This window comes from Condylostylus longicornis, unplaced genomic scaffold, assembly GCF_029603195.1.
Source record: "Condylostylus longicornis isolate FDR11 unplaced genomic scaffold, ASM2960319v2 ptg000003l, whole genome shotgun sequence".
NCBI classification, from domain to species: domain Eukaryota; kingdom Metazoa; phylum Arthropoda; class Insecta; order Diptera; family Dolichopodidae; genus Condylostylus; species Condylostylus longicornis.
In genome coordinates, this window is record NW_026577972.1 from 1,516,417 (window position 1) to 1,533,667 (window position 17,251).

The 17,251-nt window shown below is 27.2% G+C and overlaps 2 protein-coding genes across 10 annotated transcripts in view; both read right to left on the bottom strand.

The window, feature by feature from the left end:
• Nucleotides 1-5,726: 5,726 nt before the first annotated feature.
• On the bottom strand, nucleotides 5,727-6,383 carry LOC129607245 (uncharacterized). The gene has a single exon (XM_055518104.1). It carries the CDS (start codon nucleotides 6,381-6,383, stop codon nucleotides 5,727-5,729), a length of 657 nt encoding a protein of 218 aa, XP_055374079.1.
• Nucleotides 6,269-17,251, bottom strand: part of LOC129606923 (paired box protein Pax-6) — a 277,309-nt gene continuing 266,326 nt past the window's right edge. For 8 of the 9 annotated variants that reach the window (XM_055517576.1, XM_055517571.1, XM_055517596.1 and 5 more), the window contains 4 exons: nucleotides 9,310-9,601; nucleotides 7,873-8,197; nucleotides 7,523-7,725; nucleotides 6,269-6,499 (listed from right to left, as the gene is read on the bottom strand). In XM_055517576.1, coding sequence (XP_055373551.1) covers nucleotides 6,411-6,499; nucleotides 7,523-7,725; nucleotides 7,873-8,197; nucleotides 9,310-9,601 — 909 coding nt within the window. In that variant the 3' untranslated portion in view covers nucleotides 6,269-6,410. The remainder of the gene's footprint in view (nucleotides 6,500-7,522; nucleotides 7,726-7,872; nucleotides 8,198-9,309; nucleotides 9,602-17,251) is intronic. The other variant, XM_055517582.1, reaches the window with a different exon arrangement.

Consider the following 17,251-nt stretch of genomic DNA (forward strand, 5'->3'; position numbering starts at 1 on the left):
ATATATCGTTTGTCGCACATTCAAATCAGAGAAGTTTGACTGTATATTTTTTTATATTTTAATACATATAATTTTTTTTTTCTGTGCGTATATGTGTATTTATGTATCGAATATTCAAAAAAGAGAGAAAAAAGAGAATGAAAAAATTCAAAACAAGTGAAAAGTGGTAAACATGATATTTCGCATAGGGTGCCAAATAATTTCAGGGATGATTCTTTGATCAATTTCCAGCAAAAAGTTGTACGGGTTGGAGGTGTCCGGGGGTGCAGATGTACTCGTTTTCGAGCTATAGCCTGTTGAAAAAAAGTTACCGAACTTTTCCTACATATAAATAAATGCTTTTAACATAGGAACCATACAACATAGAGTTATAATTAGGAGCTTGTTTTATAGGCGATTTTTTTGTGTATTATTTTTGGTCTTACAATTATCTCGATCGTCAAGTATCTCGAGAGAAACGTTTTACTTGTTTTAATAGTAAGTTTAGTTTTTTTAACGAGCGTTTACTGAAAATACCAGTCTAACTTCTCATAATAACTTATTTAGCAATCAGAAATTTGTATTCAGTTTGACACTATGTACTATAAATTTTTGCACTACATCATTCAAATGATCAATAATTGTCAAATTGGGAATTCATGAAGCAAGTTAATTAAGTTCTGTAATTTGAACATTATTATGACAATTTTTATAATTTTGAAAATAATTTTATGTAACATGTACAGTAAATTTTAAAAATTGTTTTGGTATTTTTCATACATACACGAAATCATAAATTGCCTCGTTAAACGTTGTAATTTGTATTCAAATTCAATTGTATTTCCACGCACTAATATAGAATATCTTGACATCATAAATGTTTTAAAGACGAACACCATATCTTATGATGAAAAATTTCAAACGAGAGCTGATAAAATTAATAATAATGTTTCAAAGTAAAAAGCTAATGGTAATATTGACTGTGTTTTAACAGGGGTGGATTTTTGGGTTACTTTATTATGGGATTTGAAATATTTATGACTTAACAACACACTGCAGGAATAATTAAAATAATAGAAATCAAAATTGAGAAAAAATAACACAATTTAAAAAATAACAAATGAGTCTTACTCTCTTTCTCTCTGTTCGGTGGGGTTTTTTTTCTTTTATATTTTTTTTAACATAAAATAATTCTATATAATACCTTAGTGATCCTCGAAACATCTTTTGGTTACAATTTCATTCCAATTTAATTCTATGTGACCAAATATTCAAAAAAAACTACAGGAAGACGTTAATGTTAAAAAAATTTTAAATTAAAAAAAATTATGTTGGTCACACCAATTGTTTGGCATGTAGCACTTTTCCCTTCAACAAGTGAAAATAATTGCTTTTAAAAACAATCTATGTACATTAAAATTACATTAAAATTTCATTCATATACGAATTGCATTTTTTGTTCACCCGAAATGTATGCAATTTTTGAAATAAAACAAAAAAAAAAAATTGAAAAAGGCGTTAACCTAAGAGACATTAAGAAAAATAATTATCCCCTCTATTATGTATATCGGTATCGGCCGATAAACGATAATTTATCGGCAAAATTTTGTGTTTGTATTACATTGTTTATCGGTAAATTTTATCGGAGTCGGGAAAGCTTTTTTTCCTGTATAGGAAACGTATTAGCTGGTATTATGAAAACGATAAATTGTCGGATTTTCACCGATTTAAAAGCGGGTACAAATTTTTAGACGACAGATTTTTTTTTTTGTAAAATCTTTATTTTATCAAGAAAACTGGTGTAATTAGTTGCTTTTTTAAAATGTAGGCATTTTTTCTAAATTATTTTCTTTCAAAATGTTATTCATATATTTTATTTAGGAGTAAAATCGTAAGCAACAAAAAACAAATTGCGCGGTTAGTAGAAAAAATGGAAGAGGACTTAAACCTGGCAAGGAATGATAATCTGAAATTCTGGATAAACCTAAAAAATGTGTACATATTATATAAATAATAAAATAAAATAGGTACCTAAACATACATTTTGTTGTCTAAATCCAATGGATTAGTTGAATCTCTTATATGTCGTCTTTGAATAGCTTGCGTTTCTTCACTTTCAAAATATAATGCACGCGACATTTTCCCGATATATGTATATTTTTATTTTACAAATTTAACAGAAAATAATTTGCTTACAACAACTTTTTAGCACATCAAAGCCAAATTCAAAATAGTTTTAAAAAATTTTTGAAAATAACTTTTGAAAGAAAACAAATGTCATTAGAAAAAAAAAAAACTTTTTCTCCAATTTACAAAAACAAAAATTTGTATGAAAAAGCTTCTTTTAATCGGTTGAAATATTTTTATCGGTATCGGTTCATAATACAGAAGAAACTTAAAACCGATTAGAACTGCCGATAATATATCGGCCGATACCGATGTTCATAATAGAGGGGTATATTTTTTAACGACATGGCATTTACCGTTAGCTTTCTGCGTTTATATAAATTTGTAAAACCTTGCAGTTTCGGAAATATAAGGTGCCAGAAATTCAAATTTTAAAAATTTTGAGAAAAGGTGGAGATCAAAAAAATTTTCTTCTAACGAAATAAGCTGCATGTAAAGATCTATGTACATATTAAGTTTCAAATCTATGAATATAAAATTTTATTGCATATTGATCAATGATTGTAAATGATATAATTTTCGAATTTTAATAAAAACAAATTACATATTACATTTATATTGTATTGGTCAAAATCAATAATTATAAATGTTGAATAAAATTTTCTAAAAATAAAGATAATTCTGACTTCAAAATTGCTTTAATACGCAGTATTAATATATAATTCAGCTTAAAAGATTGGCAACTAAATCATTTTATTTTCTTTTCATTCAGAATGGCTCAGAGCATCAACAATTTGAATTTAACATGTAAAATGTTAAAAACTACGTATTATTCACCAATAATCACTCATAATTATTTTTACAACTCACGAAATTTCTCAAGTGGAAGAATTTCGATAATTCAGACATGCACTGGGAAAGTTTTAAATTAAGTCTTAAAAGTTTTTTTACGCATATTTACAAATCTGCAAAAATGAAATATTTTGAGTTTTTGTAACGGCATTCTAACAATTCTTCAATATCCACCATTGTTCATTGTTTTGTTATACTCTTTTTCTGCTAATTTACAATATTTTTTCAGTAGTTTAAAGAAAAAAACTTAAAAATTCCTTTTACACAACTATAATTTTCGAAAATCCTTTTTTTGCAGATTTTGCAGTTTTTGACTTATCGAAAAAAGACTTAAGTTAGAATTGAGTTATCCAGAATCACCGATATTGTTTTAATATAAATTTATAAAAAAATTCAAAACAAATTAAAATTTTATTAAATATTTAAAGAATATTAATCATGATTTTGGCTGTTAATAAATTTTATATTAATATAAAGTATAATTGCAAGGGCAAATATAGGACCTGATTTCATTCATTTAAATTCAAATCTCAAAAAAACAAATTTCTAATTGAATGATTTAATTTTAAAAGTGATCAATTTCCATTTTAAATTAAAAATTGAATGTTACTCCATTTTTGGGTTAAAAATAACCAATAAATCCGGTTAACTAATTATTTGTTTTATGCGGAATATTGACTTTGCTATCTAACAATGTTATTTTCAATTCTGAACTATTATTATGATATTATCATATACCTTTGCACATAAAAAAAGAGTTTTAAAATCGCAAATAGACTAATGATCTCTTTCAAATATAAACCATTCCATTAAAGAAATGTTTGGAGGCAACATCCTGAGATACAAAATGTAATAATAATACTATATTATGGTATACAAATTGCGGGTTAAAAGTGATTGAATTAATGAATTGTAAAATTTTGTAGTATTACTGAACTTTAATAACGAGAATACAAATATATTATTATAATTTGGGTGTCCAGATGGTAGCCAAATAAATTAAATAATAATTAAATTAAAAAAATTACAAACTTTAAAAATTTAATTCATAGTTTTTCTTAAACTTGATTTGTACAGAATTAGCTGGGTTACTGCTAGATGTTTGCAAATATTTTAAAATTTCAAAAATTCAGGACTACAGTACAACACGCTTTAATTGACATCCTTTCGGGCAAAAGTTTTTGTGCATATATTCGTATTGTGCAGTTATTCATCTCCACATTAGAACACATTAATGTAAAAAACGCAATGCATATAATGGAGTTTTGCTTATACGCGCGTTGCAAAAGTGTGTTCGGCTGTATACAATAATTCAGCAACTATACAACTTATATATTAAAGAGTGTATTAAAAGCACAATATTATTTTAATTTAAAAAACAAGGTAATTTTTTTACTTTATTATATTGTTTGTAATTGTGTATGATAAAATAACAAAATCTGATGTGGTCAGCACATAATCGACCGCAATGTGTGTTGTTTAGTTAAGTGAGAGTGTTACATAATATTATAAAAATGCCTGTTAAATACTTCTTTCCAATTATTAGGGCATTAGTAAGCTTAATGTTAACATAGCTAGAAAAATGTAAATTTGGCTCTTAGTAGAGTTTTGCTTTGTGCTACCTGAATTCCCTGAAATGCTCACCAGTTAGTTTCGGTAACAACCCGAAGTCAAATATCAAATTTCAACAAATTCCATCAATACGTTCCGTAGATATGGTAGAAAATGTAGAATCACCCTTGAAATCAGTTTCCGACCTCCGATCTTTCCAAAAAATTTATATGTTCATTGTTTTAATACAAAGAATTTAAATATTGAATTTCAATGAAATTGGCTGATTATTTCTCTTTATGTATATTTGGCCCGAATTTGGCAAAAATGTATATTTGGCCCGACACCTGATTTCTTCCAAAAGTTAGGAGGTTTCGCGGACAATTGAGCGAAGTTTATATATGAAATTTCAAGTAAATCTGTATCAAAATGTATAATGATCAAAAATGTAACACGGGCCCGCTAAAAAGTGCAGTTCCCGAGGCTTAATATTACCCAAAAGTTGATCAATCCGTGCAATAGTCGAAATAAACTTACATATAAAATTTCATTAAAATGGGTTCTCCCGAACTTGAGATTCACGCGTACATACTTAGACAGACAAACCGACAGATAACCTACCTATTATGTATACACAATGCGGTCGGTAGAAAAAGGAAAATAATTACAAAAAGGAAGTTAAAATTAATTCTATGGTGGGCGGTCAATAAAGTATAAGTCCATTTTTTTCAAAAATGATATTATTTTGTAAATAGTAAACAAAACTCGTGCTTCTTGTTCTGTAAAAATATAATAACTTAATTCAAATTAGAATTACAAAAACTCTATATTCCTTTGAACGTCCACAAAATAATAATTGTCTTTTTTTTTAAATATTTTTGTCTTAATTTTTCCTTTAATTTGTATAATAAAAATGTCCTTTTTATTTGATTTTTATTCTTTTACTCACCACACACATGTATACTAAATTGAACAATTTTAACTTTCTTTCGCTTTGTTTGCTATTATTTCTTCCGGATTTTTTAATTTGATTTGCCATACACATGCAATTTTTTTTCATAATTATGGTATGTGTATTTGTATATATGTATATATTTTATATATATTTTTATATGTACGAGAACATTTTGTTCATTTTAATTAAATTTTAGTATTTTTTTTTTTTTTAATTTTTTGTGATTTTGTTTTTTTTTTTTTGTTATTTTTTAATTTGTACATTAAAAATGTTTTCTTAATACAGAAGACATAGATGTAGGTGTCAACTGTGATACAGAAGCTACTGCTACCGCTGCAGCCGCTGCAGCTGCAGCCGCTACTGTTGCTACATTTGATGATTGCTGTTTTAATAATAATTGCTGATGCTGCTGATATTGTTGTTGTATTTGTTGATGTTGCTGCTGATGTTGTTGTTGTTGTTGTTGTTGATGCTGTTGATGTAATAGGTGTTCTGCTTGCTGTTTTTCTTGTGCTGTTATTATATTATTATAATTATTATGATTGAATAATGATGTTGAAGATGAACAAAGTGATGGAATTGTATTCATACTAGTTGAAATTGTAGTAGTAACAGCATTATTAATTGTAACAGTTGTTGCTGCTGATGTTGCTGTTGCTATTGTTGATAGTATATTTGATGATGAAAAAGAAGGAGATAATGATGATGATGATGTTGAAGTTGATACTGAATGAATTATTGGTAGAGAAGGTGATGTAACTGATATATTTGATGATAATGATGATAATAAAGATGATGGTGATGATGATGATGGAGATGATATTAAAGATGATGATGATGGTTGTTTTGTTGTATATGATGATGAAACTGATGTAACTGATACTGATGCTACTGCGGCAACTGCTGCTGCTGCCAACATTTGATTAGGAAATCCAAATAGCGTTGATCACTGTAGTCTTGGCCAATAATTCGCACTTAAATCAGCTGATTGTGATGGTATTTGAACTGGTACTGATACACCAGCTGATATAACACCTTTATTTAGGGAAAAAAATCAAAGAAAAAAGAAAAAAAAATTTTTTTTGCCATATTAAATTAAAATTATATTTTTATATTTATAAAAATTTTGGTAATTTAAATATTTAATTATAATATGGTGGTAAGCAATTTCAAAAAGATTTTAATCTTAATCTTAAACTGTAATATAATTATAATTTATAAAATAAGAGCTTATTAATATATATGTCGTAACTGCTACAAGTTGAAGTATGGTATACTAAATACCATATTGATCTACAAAATTTCAAAGCGAAATTCCCTAGGAACTTTTATGGTCGCAATTTAAAAATTAAGTAAAGTGTGAGCACTAAAGAATCTAAATCTCTATTTAATAATATCTGTGGCTCATTCGAGCTAATGGCTACTAAATTGTCTCCTTCAAATTGATTTTAATATAGATATAAAGTTAAGACCAGTTTCCAAGGTAAGAATTACAAAGTTTGAATAGATCTTCGAAAGAACCTTAAATACTTCATTTTCCGTAAATACCCAATACTTTGCATCGATTTTCTAACCATCTGCTTGGATTTGGATTTATTTTTTAGTTTGAAGTGAATTTTTTTTTTCGACAGTAAAATTATGATCGTCAGTTTTGCAGCGAACCAGACATTTTATACGTTAACTATATTGTAAGTAAAATTAAAATTTTTTTTTGGAATTGCACTCGTTATAACTTCTTATAATTAAATATCAGGTTAATTAAAATATTTTTAATTTGTAAAATGAAAAAAAGAAAAAAAATATTATTAAAAGACATTCATAGTTTTTTTTCTTCAAATCGAATAATTTTTAACAAGAATTTTAATTAAAATTAAATATTAATTATCATAAAGAGAGATAAAAAATTTTTAAATTGTAAAAACAACTTTCATCATTTCTATTATTCTACCTTTACTCGTTAGAGCTCCAATAACAAAACAAACCAAAGAAAAAATAAACCAAGGAAAAAAAACAAACGGAAGTCTTTTGTTTTTTTTTTCTTTTTTTGATTTTACCAACCTGTACTACCACTACCAGATGAACTACCGTAAGCTCCATGTTGGGATGGTGGTTGTTGATGTGCTGCAGCTGGATTACATGTTGATCTAGGATGAGCTGCATATGGAGAGCCCAATGACAGCGGATCATGAAACATATATGGATAAGTATCTCTTTGTTGTAAACAAGATGATGTCATTGAACCCAGTGATGGTGACATTGTACTACATTAAAAAAAAAAACAAATTTGTTATAATATATTTGTTAATTAAAAATTTAATTATATTTTATGGTAAATAATTAATTATTTCATAATTATTATATATAGTTAATATCGTTTTATGTTATTGAATAATTATTTATTAACTTACTCATATTTATAATTTTCTGCCATTGTTGCAATTGGCTGTGGAATCGATGAATACATTGAATTGAAACCAGAATTTAAGGCTAAACGTGGAGCAGCTGCTTGTATTGGTGGACTTATTGAATGACCAGATGGATTACCTCCACCTCCATTATTGCTGCCACTACCATTGCCATTATTATTACCACCATTACCATTGCTATTATTACCTCCATTACCACCACTATTACCGGTACCAGTAACAGCACCACTATTATTACCACCATTTCCACCACCAATGCCATTGTTACCGGGTGTATTGCCAGGACCGCTATTTGTATTATTTGTTCCTATAATTAAATTGATTATATATGTTTATTTTAGCAATATTTTAAATTTTGAAATTTTTTTTTTAAATTTTTTTCCTTATTTTCAAAAAGAAATATATTTAAAAAGACACTTTTGTCAAAATTCGAACTTTTCTTCTAATTATAAATTAGAAGAAAAAAATCCTTGAATTTTTGGATAATTTTAATATCCAAAATGAATAAATGATTGCTTAAGAATTACATTAGAAAACAGTCATATGTGATATGTGGTAAAATAATTTGTATTAAATCATTGCGCAGGTTGAGTAGTTGAGTAGCTTCAGAGATATGCTTAAACTATTTTGAGGATTGAAAGTTAGTAACTGTTGTCTGTTAACAGTCTTCATCACATCTCAATTGATAAAAAAAAATAATAGCAAAAAAAAATTTTTAAGAAATTTCGAATTTTGTAAAAGAAATTAAAAAAAAACACAAAATCCTGACTTTGCCAGAAAACTATGGCTCAAATCAAATTAATTATAAGACCAAAAATAAAAAACAATCAATCGCCTGTAAAACAAGCTGATTAATGATAATTCTATGTTGTTTGGTTCCAAAGTTATAAGCATTTATTTATATGCAGGAAAAGTTCAATACCTTTTTTTTACAAGCTGTAGCTTGAGAACGAGTATATCTGCAACCCCCTCCAACCTCATTTATACAAAGTTTTGCTAGAAGTTAAACAAAGAATCACCCTTAAAATTTTTTTATACACACATGCAACTATATGGTCGTACGCAATTAAACATTGAAACAGTTTGTATTATTTTACAAACTGATTTTATTTATTAGTCAACACAATCGATTCAAACTGAAGCCATTGTTTAGTCGCTGAGATATGTGCGCAACGATTTTGCAATTAAATAATAATTGCAAAACTAAAAATTACATATCTACCTGATCTTTGGCAGATATGCAATTACATAAAATTATGACAATTAATCAAAATTAATAATAACATTCTTAAGTCCTTATATACAGGATCTATAATTTATTATAATAAGGTCGGGTTGTGTCATTTATATCGCGAGTATAGCTGTAAACCAGTTCCTATTGAACATATAGTGTCTACCAATATTTTATGAAAAAATTACCATTTTGTTGTTGCTGCTGTTGTTGTTGATCTGATGACGATCCATTTTGCCCTCCATTCATATTATTATTATTACTTGTACTACTTCCGCCACCACCACCGCCTGGTGTATTACTACCTGCATTACCACTTGCACTATTATTTTGTTGTTGTGATACAACAATACCGCCACTATTATTCGTTGCTGATGATGTTGCATTACTTGTATTTGTACCGGTATGATCAACTGATCTTCTTTGGGTTCTTAGTTTTTCTTCACGACGCCATTTCGCCCTCCGATTTGAAAACCATACCTAATTTTTTTTTTTGTTTTATATTACCAGAAAAATGTTTTTTGTTCGTGTTTTGTTTTTTTTTAATAAAATTTCAGATCACAAGAACCAAAAAAAAAACAGTTGGAGACAAAAAAATAGAAACAAATAGAAATAAAATTTAAATATCAATTAAAAACGGAAACCAGAAAAACAAAAAGAAAATCAAAAAAATTTCAAAATAAAAACATTGTAACAACAACAAACACACACAAAGAAAAGAGATAGAAAAGAGAATTTTCATTAATTTAATATTTTTTGTTGTTTGTTTACTTAATTAAATTTCTTTTTTAAATTTTTTATATTTTTTTATTTTACAAATTTAAAAAAAAATTATAAAATTTTTTGACTTAGGTTTATATATATGCATGTGTATTTATAAATAAATACATACATATATTTATATTCTGTCATATTGTGGTTAAAAAAAATTTATAGACGATATTGTATAAAAGGAAAATTGTATTTGAGGAAAGGAGAAAATTTTGTAGGAAAAAAATATGAGCAAATCGCTGCTGTCAAAATTGTTGACTATTAATTAATATTTTATCATATAAAAAGAAATATTTTTCGACTCATGTATGAATTATGGCATTTAATCTGACATATTGCCTGACATATTGCTTGTTTAATGACATATCAGAAACTGAAAATACAGTAAAATAACAGTGAAGTCATCCAATGTCGAACATATTTTTAAATAAATATAATAATATTGTGTTCATATTTTACATAGTTGTACACTTAATTTATATAACATTAGAATATTATTTATTGATAATATTCTTGTGGATGATATGTTTTAAAGACGACCGAATCCGATCGAATGTAAGCAATGTACATATGTACATGTAATAATGACGATTACATGTAATAATGTAGAAAACAATGTGGAAAGCAATTTGGTAATAATTTCTTTCATAGCTCTGTGTAGAATTTTCATTGTTTATTTCAGTATTGTAATGATTTTAATAATGTGAGTAATATGCATATGAAGAATAAATAATTATTTTTTTTTTTTAATTTTGCTCGTATCAAATAAATTTCAGAATGTTCGGGCAGGGAAATGTAAATTAAATTTCTAAAAAGTCCCAACAGCATTAAAAAAAAGGTTTGATTGCGAAAAGGAACATTTAAATTGAATGGAACCACAATTTAGTTTCTGTAGCAACTTTACGAGCATTTTATGAATATAAGTAATGCCATGTCACATGAAAATAAAAAAAAATAATAATGACAATACTAAAATGCATGTTAATGTCGAAATAATTTTCTGTATAAATATATACATAGTGTAACAAAGTGCACTGCAATATGCTATTGTATAGACCCTCATGAGTAGACAAAACTTTTGTATGAAGACGATGTTCACATTTCAACAGGCTCGGAGTTACAGATACTTTTATACAGTAAAAAGCTTGCTATTTACATTTTAAAATCACTTTAATAGTAGTTTGATAATAAATTTATAAAGTCTTGAATTGGAAGAAGGTCAACAAGAAAGTTCGACTTCGATCCCTCCGTCCTTCGAGTCCTGAGTTTCATCCATGCGCTAGTCGAAAAAATTCATTTATCAATAGATTGTTGAAATCAAAACTGACTAACAGGACAGTATCAATGAGAGGTGCCATATGATACTCTTCGGGTCATTAATTTTTGCAAATGTGAAGAAAATTCGTTTGTTAAGTAGAACATTTGCATAACAGAACAGGGACACCATTTTGAACTGTTGTTGTATAATTTTCAAAATCTTAATTTTCTTATTGAAGAAAAAAAATTGGCATAAAATAGTATTTACTGTTGTATTGTTTTTCTCAATAACTCCTAGACCAGGTCAGGTAGCATGATGACTCATACACTAAATTGAAGCTCAGTTGTCAAGGTTGCCACCTCTGCTAAACCTAGAAAATTAGCGTTTTTTAAAAATGAAAAGTTAAAATTTCAAACTTTTCAAACTTTAAAGTCATGTGATTCCGAAATCTTAACAGATTATAACTAATGTGGATATTCATAAAAAAGCCCTAACTCGGAGATTTCCTAATCAGTCGCGGAATTATACTAATATTTCAAAAAATAAAAAAATCGGTCGAAATCGACTTTAAGCCCCTGTAACTACGAATGTGGGTTTGTCTACTCATTAAAAGTATTGTATAGAGTATATGTTTTGTCTTCTCATGAGGGCCTATATGATGCTGTATTAAGATTTCCGTGCAATTTGTTACGAGACACCCTGTATAAATAATTTTATTAATTTATGCATATTATTAATTTTTGCAATAATATAGCAAGTATTAAAGTATAGTTGTAATTGATAATGACTACAAGTGCATTTGACACGGCCACGAACCAGCAATCAATAACTTATGCTAAAAAAATTTTTGAGTATCAATTTTCGTATACAACTTTCGCATGCAACCGGCTGACAGCTTATCTTCCTCAAACATTTCGCTTTTTGCACAAAAAAAACAAAATCAACAGTTTAAATTCTTTTTATTTAAAAAAATGCCAAAAAATCTTAACAATATTAGCAGGCAATAATTGACATTGTTGTTAACTACGTGACATTTGTTTTTTACATTGACAACATCAAATGTTACAATGACTGCAATATCGATTAAGATGCAAGAAAAGAATTCAACGTCCATTTTACATTATCGATTACACTTTACAATTCGAATTGCACATTATAACTGAATTATACTGTGTAATTGCATTAGTGCAAGCACAGTTAATATTAGTTAATATTTAGGCAAAATTTTTCAAATACAACATCGATTATAGAGATAATTCTGACAACAACGATCATTTCTCATATTTAATGAATTTTTTTTTATTTTTTTCTTTTTTAATCAATTACTTTAGCACCTGTAACCGATAGTTGTTAGTTGCCGGGCTATTGTGCGTAAAAATATATTAAAAAAAAAAAATTTTATATAAAAATTATAGGTACAAATACTTAAAAACAAAAAACAAAAATAAAGAAGAAAACAAAGGGGGAAGAAAAGAAACAATCATAAATAAAAGAAACATAGAAATCATATTTTCAATTTTAATCTAAAACCATAACTAAAACCAATGTGTAAACTACGGCTGACAGAAATACAGGCAGCTGACAAATTTACACGTGTTCTTAGGGGATCTATAGAGGGTCTTTTTAACATCATAAATCTACCACAAGATAACCTTTTTATTTAAAAAAAGTTGAAATTCGGGCCATTTCGGGGCTGAAAAGTTCCAATGTCAGATTTTTCTGGGACCCTAGAGGCAAAACCCTATCTAATGCCTTTTGTCCCATGTCCCTAGCCCTTCTAGAAGTACCCGTACTTTTTGACACCTGATGTTCAAATTTTTAGTAAGGCTAATTCAATAATTTACCAAAACTACCGCATCAGAATTTTTAAAACTTGTACAAGTTTCTTTATAATACTTTTATTATATCCGTACGAACGTATGTTCTTTGATCAATCTGTGTCTTAGTCGAAATAAACTTACACATAAAATTTATTGGTTCAGCCGAACATGAGATACACGCGTCCACACATAGACCGACAGGTTGCAAAATAGTATATTTACGCTTCCCTACCATGAAGAAGTTCGTTTTCACAGAAAACTCGATAAGCAAAATTTTTTGCCATCCCATAACCTCCCTTATTGTATGCAATGCGGTCATTAAAGAGATAATACAGTAAAAGGATATAATTGCAAAGCAAATATGAATTTCAATTATTTAACAATTAAAATATTATTGCTGAATAAAGAACTGAATTGTTTACTTATTTATTGTTTATACTAAATGTGCATTAATTATTATGAACTTATATATATATTTTTTTTCGATTATTAAATTTATTTCAGAAATTCAAAATTGCAGGAACATTCTACGTATGTAAATAGGGATGTTAAAAGTATTCGATTGACTAACTTAAAGGATAATGTTGAACTATAGTAGCATTTTGATATTTATTATTATTTAGAATTTTAAGGACACGTCTCATCGGTATATATTTAAAACAAGTCGAGATTCCTTAATAAAACGCAAATGTGTTTATAATAATTATTTATTGTACATTTGTATATAGATATATCTTTATATTCCACATAAATTACAAATTCAAATCGGTTGAGAATTCAATGGAAGAAAAAAAGCTTTTCTATTAAGGCACGTACAACTTTACTGGGCCAGTGTAATAAATGGAAAAAGACTGAAATGATATTATTTTATTCATTTTTCTACACTTTAAAAATAAAATTTCAACACCTCTGGCCAACCCCATTCAATAAAAATATTGCTCTTTCAACGATGCTATGATAGGTTTTAAATTTTTCAAATGATATTTCAAATCCTTTAAAAAAATTTTTTTTCCGCCTATTTTTCTTAATTGTTTCTATTTAACCCTCTAATAATTATATTATGCAATAGCTATAAAAACTATTTTATGACCTTTATCTTTTAAATCGCCATATGCACATACATACATACCTATACATTACAACAGGGAGAGAAAAATTATTCATAGCATTAGAAATTATCTTTATACGGATGCCTCACGTAATCTTATGAATCTTATAATTTCTGTACATTGTACCCTTTCACTTTTTACTGCACAACTCTTTCATTTTTTTTCGCTTAATTTTGATTTATTGCTATATACATAGACGCAAAATAATAAAATTTCATTTTATATGCATAATAATAATATTAATGACATCTAGAATAATAATAAAAATCTCATAATTTTGTAGTACAGAATTTTTATTTAAGTGGTGATAAAAATGGTGTAAGTTTTCGTTGAAAACAAGAAAAATAAACGGAAATATTTTTTAACGTTATGCAACAAAATATTTACTTAAAAAACAACACACAAGATACGAGTAATAGTCGACTTCATTTCAAACGATAATCGTATGTATTCGTATTAAAATATTTTCATTGGAAGTATTCAGCGTACAGGTATTGACGAGCAAGCTTAGTTAATTTATGCAAAATACTCACTATAGTAGTTCTTGATAGGAGTATTGAGTAACTAAGAATATTAGAAAAGTTTTTTTACATTTTATATTAAATGAGAATAGATTTTAACAACAGTTTTTTCATTTTGTCTTTTTAATTTTCAATTGAGCTATGCCCTGCTAGTTAGAAAGAGCATGCCACTGCTTAACGGAACTTGAAAAATGTTGGTGGTTTCGTTACAAAAAAATTGTCAAAGCATTTTTAGAACATCGGAGACTTGGAAGGGTTCGAAGATAATTAAAAATTATCTTTTACAAAAATAAGTTTCTGTAGTATAAAGATCTATTTGTACATTAAAATTTCATATTTCAGGATTGATCATCTTTAGGATTGCTCAGACAGACCATGGGAATTGGACCATTTTGCGAGCCGCATAAGTACCACATAAAGTAAATCTACTCTAAGAGCCGAAACTACATTTTTCTTGGTATGTTAACTAAAAGCTTCCTAACGTTTTTAAAATTGAACAAAGCATACTCATAATTCTCCTGTAATTCATTTCGCTAAACTAGACAATTCATATACATTGCGGTCGATTATTGTCGTTTACTAAATCAAATTTTTTCCTTTTTCCTAAATACACTAAAAAAATCAATTAAGTATTGAGTTACTAACTAATCATTTAAAATAATTTATTTTCATTTTGACTCCTATTTTGAGATTACAATTGTACTTGAATGGGTTAACTTAGGGCTTTTTAATTTTAATTTTTTTGTTATATTTTCAATTGTTTTTTTTTTTCCTTAATATTATCCGTTTATAAATATTATATATGTATATACATATATATAAAATAATATAACATTTATAATGATAATAATCACAATAATAACAAATAAACAGTGTAACAAAAATATCAAATGACTATAAAAACAATATTTAACGCTTTATTATTCGTGTTTATTATTAACTGTTCTTTTTTATTGTTATTATTTTTTTTGTATTATACGTATGAGTGTCAAGTATTTAATAAAAAAAGCCCGACATAAGGAAGAATAAAAATACAAATATAAATTTATTCGAGAATTTTTTTGAAACAAATTATAAATATTTTTAAGTGTCTTGTATGTTTAAAAGAAAAGGACTTAACAGAAAAAAATAATGGAACTTTGTATATTTCAATAATAAATCGATTTATTTAATAAATACAGTTTGTAGTATACACAATGTAATGCATGTTCCATTTAAGTAGCAAAATAATTCAAAAGGGGGAAGAAATCCATCATTAAATGTTATACGTTGTATAAAGCGTGCCGCAGCACCCTTGAACTGATGACAATTTTGAAAATATTAAAGAAAAAAATTACACAAAAAATAAAGTGTTAATAATTTTTTTACTCCTTGAAATAGTAACAGTAAATCAATTATGAATTTACGAAATTAAAGGGTAATTTTACTACTTTATATTTACATTTTATGTATATATGTAAGTCTTAATGTATGTAAAAAATCTAAATACGTACATATATTATAATGTTATGAAGGATTTAATATAAAAAAATAATATTTTATTGAGGCTTATAATTTTTATAAAAATTGTTTTTTTTTTGTAACGAATTGGTTGCCAAATTTGGAATGCCTTTTTTCATCAATGAAATGGATCAAAAAACCGTAAAATTTCATATATACAGCATACTCTCGTACAATATTCGGAACTGATAGAACTTGAGCCTTTTTATTGTTTTGTGATGGTAATAGTTAAATTGGTCGAATTCAAATAGCAAGTAGGAAAACAATTTAAATTTCAAATAGGAAACTAAATTTGCACAGTTCATTACAATAAAGTACAGTTCGATTGTTGTAGACGAATAAAAAGGTGAGGCGGGTTCTTAATTACGGTTATTCTTTTTATTTTTGACATATGAAAATTATAGTTAGTCTTCTTATTTTGGCTATAGAGTAGAAAAATGAAAATGATATGGAGATTGGATTCATATTTTTTGTTACTGCGTTGCTTTGGGGTAAAAACAACTTTACATCACATATGTATAAGGATCGTCGAACTTTTGAAAAACTGATCTTTCTACGAATATATTTTGTAAATAAGAATCCAATTTGTGAGAGGTCCATTTTAAGTGATATTTTGAAGTGATTTAATGTTTTTATAATAAGTTTAACGTTCTCCAACAAAAAGAAGAACCAACTATTTCACGAAATTTAGATTAGATTAGATTTATAGATTTGTACAACCGCAGACCAGGCCACTGAAGCCATAAAGACTTCTTGCAACTTCCCATAACATATAAAGCGTCAGGTAGGCCTATAATCCTCACATCATTGTAAATTCCCCATACCCCAATACTGAATCGATCGCCTCCTGAACAATGCTTCAGAAAAACAGGTAATAAGCTCAGTCGTCACATCTTCATGGTGGAAAAATCTACACGAACGGTATTCAGATTGTTTAAATTTGTACAAGTAATAACCCAGTATGCAGTGTCCAATGTGGAATTCGACCACTAATTTGACCTGCCCCCTTTTAGAAACTATTTCGCGACATTTACAAAATTTGTTATTCAATCATTCGAATATTATATTAAAAATATTTCCGAATGGTGTATATGATCGGAAATTTACGTTCGAAAAATTTTTACGTTCTTCCTTATATAAATATAAACTTA

Excerpts from the sequence above, each read along its gene's own strand:
- LOC129607245 (XM_055518104.1), bottom strand. The coding sequence starts at position 6,383 with ATGTTGGCAGCAGCAGCAGTTGCCGCAGTAGCATCAGTATCAGTTACA.